Source organism: Catharus ustulatus, chromosome 1, assembly GCF_009819885.2.
Source record: "Catharus ustulatus isolate bCatUst1 chromosome 1, bCatUst1.pri.v2, whole genome shotgun sequence".
Taxonomy (NCBI): Eukaryota; Metazoa; Chordata; class Aves; order Passeriformes; family Turdidae; genus Catharus; species Catharus ustulatus.
Genome location: NC_046221.1, coordinates 50,342,569 through 50,364,862, shown reverse-complemented (window position 1 = coordinate 50,364,862; position 22,294 = coordinate 50,342,569). Strand labels below are relative to the sequence as shown.

The 22,294-nt window shown below is 45.1% G+C and overlaps 1 protein-coding gene across 4 annotated transcripts in view; it reads left to right on the top strand.

Moving 5' to 3' along the window:
• Positions 1-8,289: 8,289 nt before the first annotated feature.
• The window catches only part of UBP1 (upstream binding protein 1), a 46,354-nt gene continuing 32,349 nt past the window's right edge, over positions 8,290-22,294 (top strand). The window contains exons 1-2 of one of the 4 annotated variants that reach the window (XM_033076696.1): positions 8,290-8,832; positions 21,932-22,083. In XM_033076696.1, the coding sequence (XP_032932587.1) occupies positions 8,720-8,832; positions 21,932-22,083 (265 nt within the window). In that variant the 5' untranslated portion in view covers positions 8,290-8,719. Of the gene's footprint in view, positions 8,833-17,347; positions 21,314-21,931; positions 22,084-22,294 lie in introns of those variants that run through there. The other 3 variants (XM_033076687.1, XM_033076704.2, XM_033076712.2) reach the window with 3 other exon arrangements.

The window sequence follows — 22,294 nt, the reverse complement described above, 5'->3', positions numbered from 1 at the left end:
AGAACAAAACATGCCTGCCCTCTATATGGGAAGCTCTTGTAAACCCCAAGGGAAGGTTGTGAAAGTGCTTTGTGGGATGTGTAGTTCTCTTCTTGAGAATAATCAGTGCAAATGGAAATGGAGCTTACAAACAAATGTGCTGCATGCATTTAACTCCTTTGCCAAAATCTAGGGCTGAAGACAGAGTAGCTTTATTTTACAACTTACAGGTTTATGGAACTGGATACCAGAATAGATATTATTTTCCTACAGTCACTGAAATCAAAATAATTATTAAAAAAATACAGTGATCACTGGGACACGTGCAGTCCTTTACATCTGTTACAAGTGTGTGGTTACAGAGACATGTAAGAGGAACAAGTAACCTTTAAAAGACTCATCCAGCTCTCATCCTTGCTGGACCAAAAGATCAGTTGGTGTACACAAGCAGATCTGTGTCATAACAGCCCTCCTTGAGGTACTTACGTGCCCCTTGGAGGAGAATAATCTCTCAGAATCACTAAGGTAGCAGTTGCAATTCTTGTCTGCTTTCGTGAGCAGTGTAACATTTGGGTGTTTGTTTCTCATCCCACATTTACAGTTCCTCTACTATTATTCTGTATTATTTTGTGATGGGGAGATGATTCTGCTTCTTTACTCCACTCTGGTGATACCCCACCTGGAGACCTGCACCCAGTTCTGGGTTCCCCAGCACAGGAAGGACATGAACATGGTAGAGTGAGTCCAGAGGAGGCCACCAAGATGATTAGAGGGATGAAGTACCTCTCCTGTGAGGAAAAGCTGAAAGACTTGAGTTGTTCAATCTGGAAAAGAGATGGCTTAAGGGTTACCTTATTGCATCCTTCCAGTACCTGAAGGGAGCCCACAAGAAAGACAGAGGCATTTGCTTGTGTAGTGGCAGGACAAGGGGGAAAGGATTCAAACTGAGAGTAGGTTAGATCAGATATTAGAAAGAAATTCTTTGCTATGAGAGTAGTGAGATGCTGGAACAGGTTGCTCAGAGAAATTGTGGCTGCCCCATTCCAAGAGGTGCTCAAGATCAGGTTGTATGGGACTTTGAACAACCTGGTCTCGTGAAAGGTGTCCCTACCCATGTCAGGGGCTTTGGAATTACATGATCTCTGAGATTCCTTCCAACCCGAGCCATTCTATGATTCTGCTCTTTGCTTTTTGTATGCATTGTTTGATGTTAAGTGAATAGAATAAATTAAGGGAGAATTGTCCGAGATGCTGTTAAAAAATCCCCAACCAATTATGTTCATTTGAATCTCTTATGGCTGCTACATATTATTATTATTATTATCATTCTAATATGAAATAATTCCTTATTGTTTCCCAGAAAGTTGCTCTCTGATGTTCTGATTTTCATAGCTTGTCTGTTGCCACAATATGTAATACCTTTTAAAAGTATCTTTTTATAGAATGAGCTGGTATTTAAAAAACAAAAATGACAAAGCCACCAATGAACTGTCAGTAGTCCTTCCTATTTCAAGAAGAATGGGTGCCCTCTGCAGGTAACTATTTTCAGATGAGGATTTTTATTATTTCTGGGTGTCAAGGTCTTTGCAGGATCAACCTCTAATATTTAGTATGTTTTAAAATTGTTACTGCAATGCTGGCTGAAAATTTCAGCAAACAAATAGCACTGAGGGCACTAAGCAGCTGGTTTGCATCTGAATATGACTTTTCCCTAAAGTGTGGGTGCGAAAAGTGGTGTTGGGTTGGTGTTGGAGTAAATATTTTTCCTGCAATTTGACAGTGTTTACATAGTTGGGTTGGGGTTTTTTTTATCTTGGTTCGTGGCAAGAAGGTAACAATAAGGCTGTAGTCTGCCTGCCACCAGAATGAAATTAAATGAACAGGCAAAAAGGATGCTGTCTAAACACTGCTGAGATGGCATCTTGGTCCCTTAAAGAGGTCTTTGTGAATTCCACCTTTCTTTTTTTTCTCTGCAGTTAGTCGTGCCTATTCAGGTTACAGTATTCGAAGTCTCTGAACTGTGTGAAGAGGGAGCTGCATGCTTCTCTGAGGCCAAGGACAGTGAAATAGCGTTTTCTCTGGCTCTGTAACACAGGGTTTGCTCAGTCACACTCTACGACAGTGTGGGAGGACAGGAGTAGAGAAACCAGGATGCTGGTGAGGTCTGAGCTGCACTTATGTCATGTTGGTAGTAAAAAAGCCTTGCAGCTGGGCAGCAGCAGCACAGTAAATGTGGAAAGCAGGAGAGCATGTGGGAAGCAGCCAAAGACATTGGCTATCTGCCTCTTCTGGAGAGAGGGACAACTTGCTGGCTGAACATAAAGGCCTAAGAGTAATCCAACTGCAACTGTAATCTGAATTTGCATATTTGTTTTCTCTTTCCTATCTCCCATCACTGCAGTGACCATCTCTTAGCTGAGCAAAATGCTTCACCTCATCCCAAAATATTTTTCTGGCACAGCCAGCCTGAACATCGTCACCATCACTACCAGTATCCCACCAGTAACAACAGCTACCTGTGGTAAGTCGAAAATGGAGGTGACATAATAATAATAATAATATTAATAATATTAATAATAATAACAGTAATAAAGCTATTATTGTTGTTATTATTGTGCTATAATACACAAGAATGCAGACTGTATGTGCAATCTATGCTAATCCACAAGTTGAAGCCTTCAAATAGATCTGGTGATTTGAAAATAATTGGAGCAGTAGAGTCAACATGGTGGAGGTTTACTTTGCTGTAGCTCTACAATTTTCACAAGCCATGTCACTGTATGTCCATGCTGCTAATAGTGTTAGGAATGTTTTATTGCTTAATATGATATTCACTGATGCGTTTAGTTTGTTTGGTTGGGGTTTTTAGTTACATTTGTAGTCTGTAGATGAAACTGTTTATATGAAATAATACAGACTTAGAAATACCTTGATGACTCATATCTACTTTGATTATTTTCTGGAGCTCAACTGATCTGCAAGACCAGGGGGTTGGGCTGCTTGTCATATCAGTGCAGGCTAAATGCTTTGCATTGAAATACTGATGCAATATGCAGCTTATTGCATCAGCATATTCCTGTAAGCTATGAACCTACTTTACCTCTGCATGATTGAAATACTGTCTATGCAAATTTTCTTATAATTAAAAATGATTGTGCTTTGACAAGAGCTAGGCTCATAGATTCCAGATAATCTTGATGTTAATTAAATTTCAATTTATAATGTGGTTCACTCTTTGTATTAAACTTTAGCATATTACTTTTAGGCTAAATGCAACATACATAAACATGACAATTTTTAATCATTTATCTTGACGTCGCTCTTTCTATATTGGTAGTCTGACAACTATTGCTGCATCACAGCTGCATCAATTAGAAGTTCCCTTGCAGAATTGTTGAGTAGCATGTTTTTATTAGAAATGTGAAAAGTTTTAGATTTTAAAGCAAACAAACCAACCAAGAAGAAACTCAAAGGAATTGAGGCTATATTAGGGTTCCAAAGTATGAAACTAACAAAACTGCAGTGGAGTTTTATAAAATCAATCCTTCTCAGTACAAAGGTGACAGTGATTTGAAATTTAGATTGGCTAACACAAATAGATAGCAAACATAGCACTGTTTCTATTGACTCAAGCAATAAAGCCAAAATGAAGGACAGGTGCTCAAGTTCACTGATGCAATCTTGTTTACAAGTGACATGCGCTGCTCCAGCACAAAAAGAACCTAACCACAAAGGAAAGTGAGGGTGTCCACTCACTCCTCCAGTGTTCCCGTTTTCAGACTCCATTCAGTCACGAGGATGTTGCTCCCCTCACAGCTTTTCTCAGGGCATGTTTTCACCATGTCTTTGCCTTTCCTTTCCTTGCCTTTGCTGCCTATATTTGCTTCTATTTTCCCACCCTTATCTAAAAATCTGATATTTGAGTCCCTCTGAAGTTGCTCTTCCCACATAGTTTTGAACAGCTGCCTTTAGGTTTGGATGGCAGCCTGCATCTATGTTTTGGTATTGAAATACAACATAGGGGAGACCCTTCCATCAACTACAGTAATTTCACGACCATAAGGCGCACGGGACTATAAGGCGTACCCCCCGGGTACGCAACTTTGTAGATCATATAAGGCGCACCAGTCTATAAGGCGCACTCTTTTTTTGCAGCGAGGAGCCGCGCGGCGTGCAACAAAGTAACGAATTACTGACAGGTGCTCAATTTGCAAACATTTTTCAAAGATGGGTGCAGCCTTTAAACGCAGCCCCAGGCGCCCTCCCCAGGCAGTGGGCTCCAGCACTCCCGCCCACCCCCAGCACCAGCTGGCACGGCTCACAGCTCCTGGCTCCCACTGCGCGGCCGTGCCTCGTCCCGGCTTCCCCCCGGCCAGTGGTGGAGGCGTTTCTTAGAGCTTTCCTGTGGCGGCGGTGGCACTTCTCACCGCTTTCCCGTGGCAGTGGCTGTGCCATTTGTCACCGCTTCCCTGCAGTTGGCGGCGGTGCCGTCGCTTCTTGCCCCTTCCCCGTGGCCAGTGGCAGCGCCGCCACTTCTCGCTGCTTCCTGCCACTTCCCCGCAGTCGGTGGCGGTGCTGCTGCTTCTTGCCCCTTCCCCGTGACTGGCGGTGGAGGTGCCGCCGCTTCTCGCCGCTTCCCCGTGGCCGGTGGTGGCGGCACCACCGCTTCTCGCCGCTTCCCCGTGGCTGGCGGCTGCGCCACTTCCCCCCACTTCTCCCCGGCCAGCGGCCGCGCTGCGTCCCCCCGGCTGGCAGCCGCGCCGCGTCCCGGCGTCCCCCCACTAGGCGGCCACGGCTCCCGCGGTTCCCGACTCGGCTCACAGCTCACACTTCCAGGTTTGCAAATTTTGCAACTTTGTACATTATATAAGGTGCACTGGACTATAAGGCGCACTTCCCGGTTCAGACCGAAATTTTAGTCAAAAGGGTGCGCCTTATAGTCGTGAAATTACTGTACATGCTGTGTACAGGAGCTGATCGCTAATGAAAATGCCCCTTGAGGAGAAAGAAAACAAACCAGTTCAGGCACAAGGCTTCAGTCTGGTCTTAATCATTGAGTTCCTTGGTTCTGTTCTCAGTCCACCTGAAATACCAGGTGGACTGGTGAAACACCACACTTCAGTCCCACATCTGGACATCAATAAGGCTGACAGAGAAGCAATCAACCTCAGGGGAGGGTGCCAGCCAGCATTAGTGATAAGCAGATGGAGAAAGGAATGTCCCAAGATCCCCACATCCCAGCAGAACTGTACTTGGAATGCTTTCTTTGCAGATCTATTAGCAAAATTGGAGTCCAACTGCCTGCACTTTCTCTCCATCATATTGTGTCTCCAATTCCAGTTACTGGGTCTACAGAATTGGAATGGCAGGGCCACACGGGGTGTCATCTCTGACAGGTTAGACTTGTGGATCTGGCCTGCTCAGAAGCAATCTGTGTGCATTGCTGATCCTCAGCTGAGGACCTGAGAATGGGACTGATCAAGGAACCTGCCCCAAAGAAACACATTACAGGCCTGTACTTTAAAAACAGCAAAAACCAAACACACAGAAAACTTCACAAAACTTGGGGATGAGCCAGAGATACAAATAATGCTAAAGAAAAAAATACCTTCCCTTTAATATTATTTTTTTTTAACAGAAAAAGGGCATTTTGTGTCCTAAAATAGCTAAAGATAACATCTTCAGAAATATTAGAAGTTACTTTGTTTATTGTGACAAGTACACTCAACTTTTAAAGACTGAAATGCAAGAGGATGGGTTTCACTGTATCCACTCAGAATACCCTCAGGAGTAGTTGGAATTTATGTCACAAGAAAGGAATTCCCAGTATAAAAATTTATGATCTTGTAACTGATGTAGCTATGTTAGCATAGATCTAGTAAGTAGAGAAACCAGTTTTGCTATGCATAAATCAAACTATATATGGCTTCTCTGGTCTTACATCCTGTCTTATCTGTCAGAAGTAGAAAGTGCACCACTTTTAGATTCCCACAAACCTTCTTTTGTAAAACTTACAAAAATAGGGTTTCGTCTTATTTCTGCTGCCTGGGTATTATTGTCATCTTGTTAGGCTTAAAAGAGGAATTTTGCCTGTGGTAATTTCAGTTCTCACTAAAAGCTGTAACATTGTAGCTGGTGCCTATTGTTAGTGGCTTGTCCATGAGCTCTTGCCTTCTTCATAAATTTCACTTTTTCTAAGCTTCCTCTTATACGCAGATGAACTGTTCATCTCTGCCCAGAGAGGCAGAGAACACCTACAGCAATTACAGCAGGAAAAACACCAGTAACTTCTTTTTTTTGGCTCTTTTTTGGAGAAGATGACAGCCATATTTTAACTTACAAACTGCCCTTAAAGATAATAAATCATGGTCTGTGTACTTCTCTTTATCTTTGACGATGCTATATGCACATTTTGAAAAACAGCTTTGTTAACCAATCAGTTTTGTTAACCATTAATGAACTTAGGGCCTTTCTGCTTTTATCTTTTGCAAAACTCATGCAATTGTACTTAAAGCATATTACTATAGGATCAAAGTACATTTTAGAGTCTTGATACTGTTCTGTAGTTTGTTCTCTGAACATAACATTTTAATGAAATGTTTCATAAAATTATACAAGTATTCTTTGAAGGTGAATTCTTTTGAGAATAGAGAGGGGCCCTCATGAGTATCTATCAGTACCTGAAGGGAGGGTGTCAAGAGACCAGAGCCAGGTTCTTCCTGGTGGAGCCAAGCAATAGGATGAGAAAGGCAATGGGCAGAAACTGATACACGGAAAGTTGTACCTGAATATGAAGAACTTCCGTACTGTGTGGGTGATGGAATACCAGAACAGATTGCCCAAAGAGTCTGTGGAGTCTGGATGTATTCAAGAACCATCTGCATACAATTGTTACAGGTAATAAACGAATCGAGCCCAATTAAAAATATTAAAACAACAATTTTTATTTTTGCGACTGAAAATACAGTCATGGGAAGCCACAACCAAAAAGACAACACCAAGCCCGGGTTCAATGCTGAGTGAACACACACGTTGATCTAACCTCTACCACATCAAATCCCCCTGTGTTCACAAATGCCGTCCTGGGCAGTCTGTTTTCATACAGTTCTTCTGGCCTGAGGCAAAAGTCTCTTTGTTTCTGCCGTGGATTCCCATATTCATGTCGTTTCCTTTCTCCACCATGGACTGGACAAAAACAGTTTTGGCGCAGCGATGAATTTTGATGTGCGCAGATTTTGGTTTACTGGAGCTGGGTATTGAAATGTAGGTTTTCCTGAGGACCCTGGTTATTTTGATCGGTGGGGATTATCAAGTCTTCACGGCTGGCCGGGGAGTTTCCCGGACTGTCCCATAATCAAGTTTGGAAGTTACCTCCGTTGGGGCTGTATTTATTAACTTGCTAATTGCAGCAGCGCTGCAATCTGGTGAAGCAACCTTTCTCCCCTCTGGGGCTCAGCATACCTAAAGTTCTTTTATTAAATTCTTTATTTATACAAACATGATTTATCTTTCACAAAACACGAATTACTTTATAACATATATCACACAGTCCTGTGCCGTGTGCACCAGGGTGAGCCTTCCTCAGCAGGGAGGTTGGACTGAATGACCCTCTGTGGCCCCTTCCAACCTGACCCTTGTGTTCCTTGAGGATCCCTTCCAACTCAAAATATACTATGATTCTGTGGGGTTAGGGTGTTTTTCTGTAAAGGTTCCTCGGTGTTCTCTGGAAAAAGTAACCACGCAACGGTTTGGGTCGGGAAGGGACCTTAAAGCGTATTTCGCTCCAGGCCCCCCAGCCATGCAAAGGGACACCTTACACCGAACTCGGCTGCCCAGGGCAATCACCGCCCCGGAGGTTACTGGGGAGTGAACAAGGGCCCTGCATGGCCCAGCGAGAGCAAAGACACCCGCCATTCCCGGCGGGCTGCGGGACCCGACGCCACTCCCCACACCAGCCACCTACAGTTTACGGGGCGCGCTGCCGCTCTGCCGCGGGCGTGAGGATAGGTGGGATCGCCCGCGCCCGTCAGCGCTGACACCACCCGGTGTGAGGAAGTGCCCTCTCATTGGCCGGGCTTCTCCCTCACCCCTCCTAGCCTGCCTTTGATTGGCCCTCCCGGCGGGGCCCAGCCAATCGGCGGCGCAGAGCGCGGATAGGCACCGCCCTGGCAGGCGTTCGGGGCTGGAAGCCGCCGCCGCCATGTTGTCGTGAGCGGCGGCGGTGCTGCGGGACGCGCCGGAGCGGCGGCCGCGAGTCCCCGGGGCGGTCGCGACCTTCGGCGGCGGCGGGTCCTCCCCGGCGGGCGCCCGCGGTGCTGGTGCTGCTGCTGCCGCTGCCGCCGCAGCCTCTCTCTTGCGAATGATGCGGCGGGAGGCGCCGCTGGGTTGGGTCGGAGCTCGGGCGGCGGCAGAAGCGGCGGCGGCGGCGCTGAGCAGTGTCCAGTCGGAGGAGGAGACAGCGGCCGCCCGGTCCCCTGCGCCCCGCGGCGGCCGGGCGGGCGCAGGATGCTGAGAGCGACCCCGCGCCCTAGTTGCGCCGCGAGGAAAGGGCCCCCCCGCGGCTAAGCGCGGAGTCGCCCCTGGCCCCCCGCCCCGCACGTGTTTTCCTCCCCCCAGTTCTCACCCCGTCTTCTCCAGCCCCTTCGCCTAGCCGGCACCGCCTCCCCGGCGGCACCGGTGCCGAGCGGCTCCGCCCCGTCCGGCTCCTCCCGCGGCGGGAGCGCGGCAGGGCCGGCGGAACATGGCGTGGGTGCTGAAGATGGATGAAGTGATTGAGTCCGGGCTGGTGCACGACTTTGATGCCAGCCTCTCGGGCATCGGGCAGGAGCTGGGAGCCGGTGCCTACAGCATGAGGTAACGCGCCCCGCACCTTATCCGCTGGGCGCCGCGTCCCTGCCGGCCTCCTCGGGCCGTGCAGCCTTTCCCGTGCCGCTGGGCAGGCTGAGGCTGCGCGGGAAGGAGCCGTGGTTTCTCCTTTTCCCCCTCGCTTTTTTTTTATTCCGAAAGCTTTTCCCAAGGAGTGGGCACGTGCTGGAGGGGCTCCCGCTTTCCCTTGCGTGCTGCTGGCAGGAGGCTGCTCGGGAAGGGCAGGCAACTGTCTGCACTGGGGTGCTGTTCCCTTCGTATGTGAAATCCCTGCCCTAAAACTGACATTTCGGTGTCGCTGCGGGGTGTAACCGGACCTCACGTTCCAAACTATGGTTTTACACTCGACAATGGTTGTTCTTGTTCATGATAAACAGTAGGTGTTTCCTACTAGGTTTAAAAACGTTCCTTCTTGACCAGGTAAATGTGGTAGTTAATAGGGTGGTGGTATAGTTGTACTTTATTCAGTCTGTTTATTCTGTATTTCTGTGTAGTGACGGGTTTTTTTCTATGTAGTATGTATTTAGTGATGGGGTTTTTTTTCTTGCCGTGTAACTCTGTTCATAATCAACTTGGTGTTTCCTCACCTTTTGATTGTTTTCCAGGTTTTACAAAGTTAGTGTTTAAGTAACGTTTGGATGCGCCTTTTCGAAGCTAAGCTAAAACTGTACTTGTTTGAGTAAATTTTAGCTCTCTCATGGGTAGATTGTGTGGATTCTTGAGTGACGACTTTGTGTGAAAAAGCAAAACCTTTGGAGACAAAGACAGACATTTTAAGTCCAACGTTTTCTATAGTGTTTGTTAGTCTTTTAAGTCTGGAGAAGTAAAAGTTGCGTTTGATAGTTTTGATGACCTAGCCATTATAAAAGGCATGTTCTCTCTCAGGGGAAACTGAAACTTGCAGGTGACCACAGGCTTCATCTATTATGTATACGTCAAGGCAGTACTTCTCAGGTAAAATGTTTGCAAGTGCAGTGTCTTAGCTGAAAGTTATGAAAAAGGGCTTCTACTGCATAGAAATGAGGACTGTTCTGATTGGACTTTTGGTATTCTGAGTTCAATGGGTTTATGGTGGGATATCTGTTTGATAGAGGTTTTGTTCTGTGTGGGGTTTGGGTTGTGTTTTGATTGATTGGTTTTTTTGTTTTGTTTTGTAATTAAAAAATAACATCAAGAACTTGCCAGTTTAGAGAACAAGACGATTCATCTCTCTTGATGAGAATACTCCTGATTTTATATTCAACTTGTCTGGATTTTATCCCAGTTCTGTCCCGTTTTTGTCTTAGCAAATCTTCAAACATGACTTGGTGTGCCAGTTTTTGTGGGGAGGTTATTGCCTGGATTGATTCTAAGCGCAGACACCAATGGAAAATGCATGTGCTCATGTTCAAGAACTGCTCTTCTCTGTTTTGATTCAGTTCTTTCTAGGATCTCTTGTGATTAAAAACTCTGCATCTTGACTGTTGGGTTTTTTAATATTTTCCTGTGTTTTCATAACTTAATTTCTCATCCCAGTAATGCACACACTTCAGTTTCTAGGAATGGTAAGAATTATCATCCTTTCTGTTCTTGGGTAGATTGTTTTTTCTGGTCGTATGCTATTATGGTGGGCAGCGATCTTAAGTGGCTTTTTGTTACATATACCTGCCTATTAGGACGCTCTGAATTGCCACAGAAAGAGTTGTAGCCATTAAAAACACCACTTAAAAAGTAATATTAGGTAAGCTATATATTAGTCTTGAATCGTGTTACACACTTTGTCTGCAGAGTACAGTAATTTCACGATTACAAACCACACGGATTATAAGCCGCATTTCCGGGGTGTCGGCAACGTTTAGGTCCTCATCCATATATAAGCCACAACAGATTATTAGCTGCACTTTCGTTCATAGCGAGGATCTGTGTGCAGCTTTCACAAATTTACCAATTAGTAACAGAATCGCGGGATAGCGGGGTTTACTGGCTCGGGTCGGGGCCAGGCAGGCTCGACCCGCTCATGGTCGCCGACGGGGCCGGGTGGCCCAGCTCAGCGGGGCTGCTCGGGGCCGGCTGGGCGGTGCTGCCGCCTCCAGGCTCGCTCACCCCCCACGCCGCCTGCACCGCCACCGCTGCGTTTGCTTGTCCTGGCACAGCTCTGCTGAGCTCTCCCGCACCGTCAGGCTCCCCCGTGCTGCTGGCCCCGGTTCTGCTGGGCTCCCCCGCACTGCCGGGCTTCCCGCTTCTGCTGGGCTCCCCTGCTCTGCTATCCCTGGTTCTGCTGGGCTTCCCTGCGCCGCCGGGCTCCCCCACACTGCTAGCCCCGGCTCTGCTGGGTTTCCCACCACTGCTAGCCTGGTTCTGCTGGGCTTCCCCGCGCTACCGGGCTCCCCTGCGCTGCTGCCTGGGGCTCTGGTGTCCGCCCCCCGCACTGCTGGCCCTGCCTCTGCCAGGCTTTCCCACCTCTGCCGGGGCTGGCCGGGCTCCAACTTGGCTTGGGGCTGCAGCGGGCTCTCACTTCCGTGTTGGCAACTTTTAGAATGTTGTTCATATATTGACCGCTCCGGATTACAGGACGCACTTCCAGGTACAGACCAAAACTGTAGTCAAAATGGTGTGGCTTGTAATCGTGAAATTACTGTATTTTTGGCAAACGTACACAATAGTAGTAGTAGTATTTGTAACTTTAATCATGGACCCCTTAGTTAAAGGGATCACCTAATTGCCGTTAGGGTTTGCTGGATTCAGAGTGATTTTCAGCATGTATATTGGTTAGGTTTCTACTTTAGAGAAATTGTGGCCTGTTAAGTGATCTGAGAGGGGAAAACCAAAAGAAGTGGCAAAGCATGAACAGGAGATATACTGCTCTGTCACTGTTTAGTGTGCCAGAAGAACTTAATTACATGTCACTTTCGTACAAAATAAAAGAAAAAAATTAAATACTGCGTAGAGGAGAGTGCTGGAAGAGCTTCTCAAGGTATATACCCTCTTGATTTTGTCAGGAAGATGTGCATGTACAGTAATTTCACGATTATAAGCCACACTGATTATAAGCTGCATGTCCGGGTGTTGGCAATATTTAGGTCTTTGTCCATGTATAAGCCGCACCAGAATATAAGCCGCATTTTCGTTTGCAGTAAGGATCCGTGTGAAACAAAGTAACAAATTAGTAACGGAATCATGGGATCGCTCGCCCTGGCCCGGTGCTGCCCCGTGGTGCCAGCGGGAGGGGGAGGCACGGAGTCCCCCTTCATCCACAGCAGCAGGGAGACAGGGAGCCCCCCTTCACCTGCAGCGGGAGGAGGGGCACAGAGCCCCCCTTCACCCGCAGCGGCAGCGGGAGGCGGGCACGGAGCCCGCCTTTACCTGTGGCGGCAGCGGGAGAGGGACAGGGAGCCCCCCTTCATCTGCAGCGGGGCACAAAGCCCGCCTTCACCCGTGGCGGCAGCGAGAGGGGGGCACGGAGCCCACCTTCACTCGCGGCAGCAACGGGAGGGGGAGGAGGCATGGAGCCCCCCGCCTCTCCCCCGGGCTGCGGGGCTGGCAGGAGGGTGCCACTGCCTCCCCCCACCACGCTGCCGGCACGGAGCCCACCCCTACCTGCCGTGCAACAGAGTAACCAATTTGTAACAATCGCGAAATCCCGGGTTTTACTGGCAGATGCTTGGCTTTGCACCTCGGCTTGCACTTCCGGGTGTGGAAATTCCAGAACTTTGTTCATATATTAGCCGCTCCTGAGTGTAAGCTGCATTTCCAGTTTGGGAGCAAAATTTTAGTCAAAATGATGCGGCTTGTAATTGTGAAATTAGTGTAATTCTTTCCACTGTTGAGGTTACATACAAAGGAGTTGATGCTTCCTGGAGTTGATGATAGTGTCGTTAGGTAGAATATATGGCATTACTCCTGTGTTTCTTCTTCCTGAGGAAGCTGCACATTTTCATTGATCATCAGTCCATTGTAGGATTTTTGTTAGAAGGTGACTAAGTGATTCCTGAATTACCTTGCAGATTCACATGGTTTTAAATAGTTTTCAAAATTTCTTTTAAAGTCTTGAAACACATTTTTTCTGGTTGCTGTTCTAACACCTTCTCATGCAGTAAGAAATTTCCTATAATCACAAAATTTATAGTAACGGTTGTCAGATGTGTCAAATAACACCTGCACCAAAACCCTTATAAAAACATTGTACCCTTCAATGGTAGTGAGTTTTGAGTTAATATAAGGGATTAATGTTAATTTCAGTTGACAATGGCAACGATGATGTTTTCTTATGAATCCCTCATAATATCCGTTGTAACACAACAGTAGTTGTGTACTTTTGAGGACCACTGGTGGTTGCTATGAACTGCGAAGAAATAGTCTGTTTAATTAAAAAGGCACATTTCAAAGAGCAGCCTGCCATACTTCTAGCAGAATTCCATTTTTCATCAACGATTTATTTGATTATTGAATCAATATAAATTTGTCTAATTGAGCATTTGGTTAATTTCCGAACTTTGTTCATATATTGGCCGCTCCTGAGTGTAAACCGCGTTTCCGGGTTGGGACCAAAATTAATCACGAAATTACTGTACCTTAATGACTGAATTTTTATGTCTAATTTGAAAGCTTAGTATATGGATTTATTTAAATGCTTGCAGTTCCAGTGGTGTTTGTAGTGCTAAAATTCAAGCCTGTTGTGGGGAATTTGGTAATTATTTCAGGAGTAGCTGTTTTGGTATATTTGTAGGTTGAAACATGAAGTTAATCAAACTAGATTAAAAAAATTACAGTAAGTTCACTAATATAAACCGCACCCTTTCGACTAAAATTTTGGTCTGAACCCGGAAGTGCGGCTTATACTCAGGAGCAGCCAATATATGGACGAAGTTATGAATTTTGCCAACCCGGAAGTACGGGCTGCGAGAGCCGCAGAGCCCCGGCAGCCGCGGAGCTCCTCCAACCCTGCCATCTCTTGCACCACCCGCCGCATCCCCTCCTGGCCTGTGTGCGGGGCTGTGTGGCACTGCGGGCATGCCAAGGCCCCGTGGCCCTGCCCGCTGCGGCTCCGCCGGGCTCACAACCCCCGGCATGGCACTGCACTCACCCCACGCACACAGCGCAGCCGCAGACACCAGCAGGCCCGGGCTCCGTGCTCCCGCCTGCTACCACACAGCACCCTGGGGCAGGGGCTGGGCGTCGGCACCTCCACCCGCAGGGCCCCTCCAGGCTACTCTGCCGGGCTTGCAGCCCCCAACCCCAGTGGCTCCAGTCTCCGCGCTCCTGCCTGCTTCTGCGCAGTGCACAGAGCAGGGCACTGGCCCAACCAGCGAGCAGCGGGGCTCACTCCACTGCTTGCCAGGAAACTTTCCTACCTGTGGCCCCTGCCGCCTCTGACAGCCCGGGACAACAGGTTCCCAGGCCGCCTGGCCCCACTGCTCTTGCCCGCCTGGGCGGTGCCCTCCCCTCACCTGGGTGAGAGCGGAACCAGCAGGTTTGATAAAAGTGAGTGATTTTTCTCTGTATTTTTTTTTGTTTTTAGACTGTGTTTAAAGGCTACCCCGATCCGTGAAAAATGTTTGCAAATTGAGCACCTGCCAGTAAACCCCACGATGGCGTGATTGTTAGTAATTCCTTACTTTGTTGCACATGGGTCCTTGCTGCGAGTGAAAGTGCAACTTATAATCTGGTGTGGCTTATATATATGGCCAAAGGACTAAAAGTTGTCGACACCCGAAAGTGGAGAATCAAGCCAGTTTGATTCTACTGCTTCTCCCAAGCACTTAGTGTCTTTGGAGAATGCAGCTGGCTGCTGCTTTTGTTGAAAAAAAGGAAAGCCTAATGCAGTCTTTCAGTCTTGTTTCCTTACTGTGCTGTGGAAAGCCTTGGCTGGTGAGGGGACTTTGTGTACCAGCTCTTGAGCACAAGGCTAAAGACCTTGAGATGGTCAGTCAGGAGTTCGGGCAGCATTGTCTTAGAACTTACAGCTCTCTTTTCAGGAGGAGAGGCAAAGAGTGTTCTCTTCTAACAGCTTTTGGGTCCCTGGCACCCTGGCTTCTGATAAACATGATTGGGTCGTGACAATTACTGCCTTAACTTCATAGTTGCTGTACAAAACCAATAAAGAGTTAACTCATTCAGGCCCTGCTTTTGGCTGCTGTTACATTATGACAGACAAAATTGCTGTTTATGCTTCCCCTAATGTCTCCCACTCTTTAGAAACTCTACTTTTGTTTTTGAAAGAATAATACTTCCTGACTGTTTGCTGATCTTTTTTTCTTCTTTTTTAGATGTACAAAGTGCAGAGTACATCATAGAACCTCTATTTTAGTGGTCTGTTCTATTTTTTTATGCATTGCACTGTAGAAAAAAATAATTTTCACTCACCTAGACTCTAAAATAAAATGTCAGTTACTGATTAGAATTGGAGCTTGATTCTTTGTGCAAGCACACAAATACGTAAATACCTGTCAGGAAATAGGCATTTGAAGAAAAAGTGAATCCATAAACCTATGCCTCCTTGCTTTGTTACCACAGATGAAACATGTTGAAAGATAAATCTCATGTTCTAGATCATTGACATTGGCTTGGATTTGGGTTTTTTTGTTATTATTTCTTTCCAAGTTGAGTGCATGAATATATTACAAAAAGTCAGGGACCAGTTTAATTTTTGAGGAAAAGACTTCAAAGTGTTGAACTGTCCTCTCTGTTACCCAGTCACTTGTCATGTTGGATGGACATATCAGAGTGAGAGCATGGCAGCCGATCTGCCTTCATTTGCTCTTCAGGCATTCTCCTATGTAGAAGTCATCTGTATTGGAACTGCTGCAAGTTAGAGCAGCTGCCTGACCTCCCTGTGTCAGGGAAGTGGGTTTGTCATGGTGAGTATTCTTTCTTCTTTTCATTGGTAGGAAGGACACAGATTTTGGTGCTGGCATTTTCTTCTTTCTTTGATTGGTGGTTTTCTTGTATTTTGTGCCACACTCCCCTTAAATTGAAACCTTTCTCCATTTGAGTTTCTGTGTGATGGTCTGTGGGATTCTCAGGAACAGCATTACATTTGCACCTGTTTAATTTGTGTTGGACTTCTTGGACAGCTGCTGCTGAGAAGGTTGTTTCCCAGAAATTAACTTCAGGGGGCTTGCCTGCCCATCAAGCTTGCTTTTGTGAACACAGGGAAAGTGTTAGGAAGTACCAGGCCTCCCATTGCCTTGCATTTTCCTATGGCTTGCTCACATCTCTGAATAGTTCAGAGCTTGGCCTTGAGATCATAACTCTTAATTCATATACTGCTTGAGAAGAAATATTCTTAAAGGTATTTCTCCTCGTAAAATACGTACTTTAAAATTTCAAAAACCTGTGTATAGCCTGTGTATTCTTGGGATGCTTTAGTACTCACACCCAAAAATATACAATCCAGAATATAGATAAGGCAGATGATTGATGGAACATTAGTTTGAATTTTGTTGACATAGTAGTTGCTGTTCTAGTCAGGACAGGAAGTTCTTGATTTATTTTTTGAACCTATTATTATTATTAGGGAGGGGATTTTGTATGTGTGTGATAGATTTTTTTTTTAAACACTTTTAAGACATTGCACTCTGCATATCTAAGACTTACAGTAATTTCATGACTATAAGGCGCACGCTTTTAACTAAAATTTTCCCCGGAACTCGGAAGTGCACCTTATAGTCTGGTGTGCCTTATATGATGGACAAAGTTCAGAAATTTGCAAACCGGGAAGTGAGAGCTGCGAGCCACGGGGGGAGCCGGCAGGGCCACGGCTGCCAGGTGGAGGCGGGGAGGAGCCCCGGCAGGCATGCCCCGGCCCCGTGGAGGCAGGGCAAAGCCCTGGTAGGCATGCCCCAGCCCTGTGGAGGTGGGGCGGAGCCCTGGTAGGCATGCCCCGGCCCCATGCAGGCAGGGAGGAACCCTGGTAGGCATGCCCTGGCCCCGTGCAGGCGGGACGGCCCCCCCCACAGGCATGCCCCAGCCCCGTGGAGACAGGGCAGAGCCCCGGCAGGCATGCCCCGCCCCACTGAAATCCCAGCGGTCGCTGCGACCCCCTAGTAACCCCAGGGTGTCCCCCAAAATCGCAGCTGCCCGTGCAGGTGGGGTGGCCCCCCCACAGGCATGCCCTGGCCCCTTGGAGGCAGGGCGGAGCGGCAGCAGGCATGCCCCGGCCCTGCCGGGTACAGGCGGGCCCGGGGGCCTGCGGCACCCCTCCCGCCAGATACAGGCGGGCCCGGGGGCCCATGGCTGCTGGGTTGAGGCGGGGCCTTGGCCAGCAACCACGCGGGGGGAGCTGGGGGTGGATCCTCGCTGCAAAAAAAAAAAGTGTGCCTTGTAGTCCAGAGTGCCTTATATGATCTACAAAGTTGCGAAATGTGCCGGCTCCCTGGGGGTGCGCCTTATAGTCCAGTGCGCCTTATGGTTGTGAAATTACTTTAAGTATACCAAGTCTTAGATTCTAATCCTATGTGACACAAAAATATTGGTTATCATTTCATTTTTTGAATTTATTATTATACACTTTTTTGATTTTTCCGATATGAAAACACTTTTTAAAACACTTTAAAACACTTTTTAAAAAAATTCTTTGGACAAAGCGTGGAAACAAGATTTTAAATTTTTAAGGAAAGCGATTTTGAAGGCTTGCAGACACATTTCACAAGCATGGGGGGATAAATTACTTTCTTTTGGTCTTTCTGTACTATGCTCATGTAGGCTACATGACAGGACAACTTCTCACATGCGATAAATCTCACTGGATTCCTTAGTTCAAGTGGTAACATTCACCTTGCTACCTCTTCTAAGTCTTGCTGTTTTTGTATGGTGATGGTTCATGTATGCACCTCTGTAGCGTAAGTATCTAAGGCTTGTGTTGGAGGATAGATTTGTTGCCTGCATTTGAGGTGTTATGAAGACTGTTTCTTTTGGGTTTTTTCTGGGTAAATTTTCCTGCTCCCTGGAGAAAGAAAATAATGCCTTTGATTTGAATGCTTTAGATATCTCAGTTCCTCGACATGTGTTAAGACCTTTCTTACTAGAGCTGATTGTTTCAAAAACTTGGTCTCAGAGTTCCTTCCATCAAATCCTTCTCAAATGATATAAAAAAATATAACAAAAGATGCTATTTGTTTTTCCCAACATTACTACTCGCTTATACATCAGCTTCCTTGTCATTCTAAAGTTCACTTAAATGAGACAAGTGAAGTAAAAGAGTCTTTTACTTGACAAGATCAAAAGTTAACAATGGCAAAAAAGGAAGAGAATCAGTCTCTTCAAGCTCTCTGTTCTCCTGTAGTCTGAAATAATTTGAACAGTAGCTGTCTTGGAGCACTTAGCTTTTCCTCCATGTGGGCTGCTCTGCCAGTTGGCACTTCAGTTCATGTAAGAGGATTTTTCTGTGTGAAATAACTTAACGAAAGTTGCCACTACAAGTCCCTGTGTCTAATCTGTATTGGCCTATAAAAAACAAGGTGAGTAGGAAAATGACTGAAGGATGCCTACATAAGTATACTTAAACATGGAGACTGCCAGGGATTGACTGTGGGCAGATGATTTGTCCTGCTGGGATATTGGCTCATTATAAGTGCAGAAATTGTAATGGGGGTCTGAGGGTAAAATGGTTGGAACTAACAATGCCGATCTGTTCTGTGTATTGTGTTCGTTTTTTGTGGGATTTCTTTGGGTTTTGTTTGTTTGTTGTTTTGTTGGGTGTTATAATGCAATCAGTATGAGATTAGGGGTGGTAAAAATACTGATTTAGCATCTCCATGGTTTCTAAGAATGTGATTGATGCAATACCATATATCATCTGCAGTTTATCATCTTTAGCTTAAGTAAAGTGATGCCTGGAAAGACTGACCTGGAACAGAGACTAGACTGAGCAAAAGGGTTAAAATAAGTATTTATTGAAAGGATACACTTTGGGCAGTGCAAGAGCCCAGCTGGGGCTATACAGCCTGGGGAGTAACATCCCTAACTTGCTCTGAAAAAAAGTTGGGGTTCCCCACCTGCATTCTGTACATCTAAGACTTAAGTAGACCAAGTCTTAGATTCTAATCCTATGTGACACAAAAAAATTTGCTATCATTTAATTTTTTTTAATTTATTATGATACACTTTTTTGATTTTTCAGATATGAGCTGGAATTCAAAAGGAATAGTAGAGTTCTCTTTAAATAAAACAGACTCTTGCAGAAATGAGGAACAGTAAAAAAACAGTTTTACTTCAGAAATTTTAGGGTTCAATGTACAAATAGTAGTAAAATGCAGGCATTTGTAATTGTTTACTAAATATATTAAATCTGTGAGATCAGTGCAAGAGATACAAACAAGATACATGTTGGTTAAAAGCTAAATAGTTGAGATGGTTTGAGATGTTAATTCACTTTAAAACATTTTTAAAGGAAGTTGCATGGATATGCAGATGATTTCATGAAGAACAAAAATTCAGTGCACAAAAAACTCTTAGAAGTTTTAATTTATGAAGGGTTTCTGTATACGAGGGAGACTGATCTATTACTAATACAGATTACTAATTTCTGTAGAAAGCAGTAGATATATTTCCTGGTTGTGGTGAAACTGTCTCTTATCACAGCTTGTGGACAATATGGATTGCTCTTTATTCTCTAGAAACATAACACTTCCAAAGTTTTTCTGGTGGTGAATCTGAGATAAGTGAAATGAATATTGGCATAAACTTTGTACCGTGTATTTTGTCAATCTACTGCTTAATCATTTTTGAGCTAATCAGCGTGCTAAAACCTAAGAAAAGATTGGCAATATCAACAGAATGAATAGGTTAAATATAATGGTACCAAATGAGGAGAGAGGTACTTTCACAGTGTAGGTAACTTACAGTAATTTCAGGACTATAAGGTGCATCTTAAATCCTAAAATTTGATCAAAACCTGGAAGTGCACCTTATAATCTGGTGCGCCTTATATATGGAAAAAGTTTGGAAATTTACCGTTAACTGACACTGCGCTGCACCTTTCCCAAGCAAAAATGGGTTGAAGTTGATTCGCCTACGTTGTTTAGACTACGGGATTGTTTGGGTGTGGTGATTTAGATGAATCGCATGTTTCCGACCACGATAAACCAATCAGAGAAAAGCTTCTTGCCTACCCGTGGATGAAAGTGTTACTGAGGGGGGATGTTAATGGGGAGAGTGACTTCGAAATGGCTCCACAAAGGAGACTTGCTTACAATGCAGATTTTAAATTGAAAGCAATCAACCATGCAAAAGAACATGGAAATAGATCTGCAACTAGAGAATTCAACATTAATGAGTCCATGGTGTGCAAGTGGAGAAAGCAAGAAGATGACCTACGTCTTGCAAAGAAGACAGAGAAACGTTTCCGAGGCAATAAAGTGAGATGGCCGCAACTAGAAGACAGACTTGACCGTTGGATTTCCGAAAAAAAGCAGCTGGCAGAAACTTCTCAACTGTCACCGTTCAGATAAAAGCCTAAGCGATGGCAAATGAAATGGATATCAATGACTTTAAAGCAGGACCTTCTTGGTGCTTCCGTTTCATGAAACGATGGCAGCTCTCTATCTGTACAAGGATGATGGTTTCTCAGCAGTTGCCGGCAGGTTACGAGGAAAAGTTGACCAACTTCCGGAGTTACTGCAAAAGCAAGATCTCTGAAAAAAATATACAGCCAGAGCACATCATCAACATGGACGAAGTACCTTTGATATGCCGCTGAACCAAACTGTCAGGAGAACCGGATCATCCACGGTATCAGTTCACACCACAGGAAACAAAAAGGCATTGTTTACTGTAGTTCCCGGTGTTTTGTCAAATGGGCAGAAATTACCCCCAATGGTAATTTTTAAAAGAAAAGTGTTGCCTAAAGAAACATTTCCATCTGGAATAATTGTTGAAGTGAATCCGAAAGGCTGGATGGATGAAGAGATAATGAAGAATTGGCTATCAGAAGTTTACGTTCGGAGACCGGATAGATTTTTTTCATGCATCGCTGGCATTGTTGGTTTATGACTCCATGCGTGCCCACAAAACAGAAAGTGTGAAAGCCCTGGTGAAAAAGACAAACTCGGAGCTTGCTGTAATACCGACTGGTTTCACAAAGAAGTGCAACCACTGGACATAAGTGTCATTCGTTCCTTCAAGGCAAAACTGCAAATTACGTGGGAAAACTGGATGGTGGAAGGAGAGCATTCCTTCATGAAGACCCGGAGGCTATGCCAGGCAATGTATACCACTGTGTGCCAGTGGATAGTGGAAACTTGGCATAAAGTATCCACCAGAACTGTCATCCGAGGGTTTGCAAAGGCTGACATCATTCCTGGACTAACCAGTGACGGCATCGAGAGTACCGAAACTGATGACTGTGATGATAAAGATACGGGTTCGGGTTTGCTGGATGCCGCCACCGCCCAACTGATGATTTCCAATACGGACAACGAAGAGTTCGAAGGTTTCATGGAAGATGAATAAAGCTGACTGAAAAATAAAGCTGTTTAAAAGTTTAATAAAAGTGAGTGATTTTTCTCTGTATTTTTTAGTGTTTTGATTCTTTTTAGGCTGTGTTTAAAGGATACGCCGATCTGTAAAAAACATTTGCAAATTGAGCACTTGCCAGTAAACCCCGCGATCGTGCTATTCCGTTAGTAATTTGTTTGCGGAAGTTGCACACAGATCCTTGTTGCAAAAAAAAAAAGCATGCCTTATAATCCGGTGCACCTTATAGTCATGAAATTACTGTACTTTGGGAAATACGTTATTTCAAAGAAGAAAATTAAAACCTTGGTTTCATTTGCATGTTTATTAGGCAAGTGTGGCTGTGCTGCCAGGTGAAAAGTTAAGAGAGAACTGACTTTTTTAAGTGGAGACAGGGAAAAAAGATTAAATTTTCAGAAGATCAACTCATCTGCTTTTCTGTTTAAGTTCCATGGTATTGTTTATGCTAGTCTAAAGTTCTGGTGGAAAATGTTTTGGATACTGCTCATATAGATTTGACTCATAAAATGAATAATAAAATTCTGTATGTATTTCACTATGGGTTTTTTAAAGTCACAAATAACTTGTTTTCTTTAAAGGGCCAACAGTGTCAAAATTATCTTTTTTTCCTTTTTTTTTTTTTTTTTCTTTTCAGTGACGTTTTGGCGCTGCCTATTTTCAAACAGGAAGATTCCAACCTTCCACAAGAAAATGAGACCAAACATCCACCTTTCCAGTATGTTATGTGTGCTGCAACATCTCCAGCAGTAAAATTATATGATGAAACTCTCACATACTTGAATCAAGGTTGGTACACGTATGTGAATGCAGCTTGTGGTGCAAGTCTGAAGCTGTAATGGTATTTCATGTAATGGTATTACATGTGTGTGTATCCAAAATAAGTGTGTGTCAGAAATGAGGTTGTGGACATTGAGGTTTTAAGGATGCCTTACCAGTAGTGTCTTTTTGTCCAACTTGTAGGCTCACAGCTACACTGTGGTGTTGCTTTCCCTTTGGA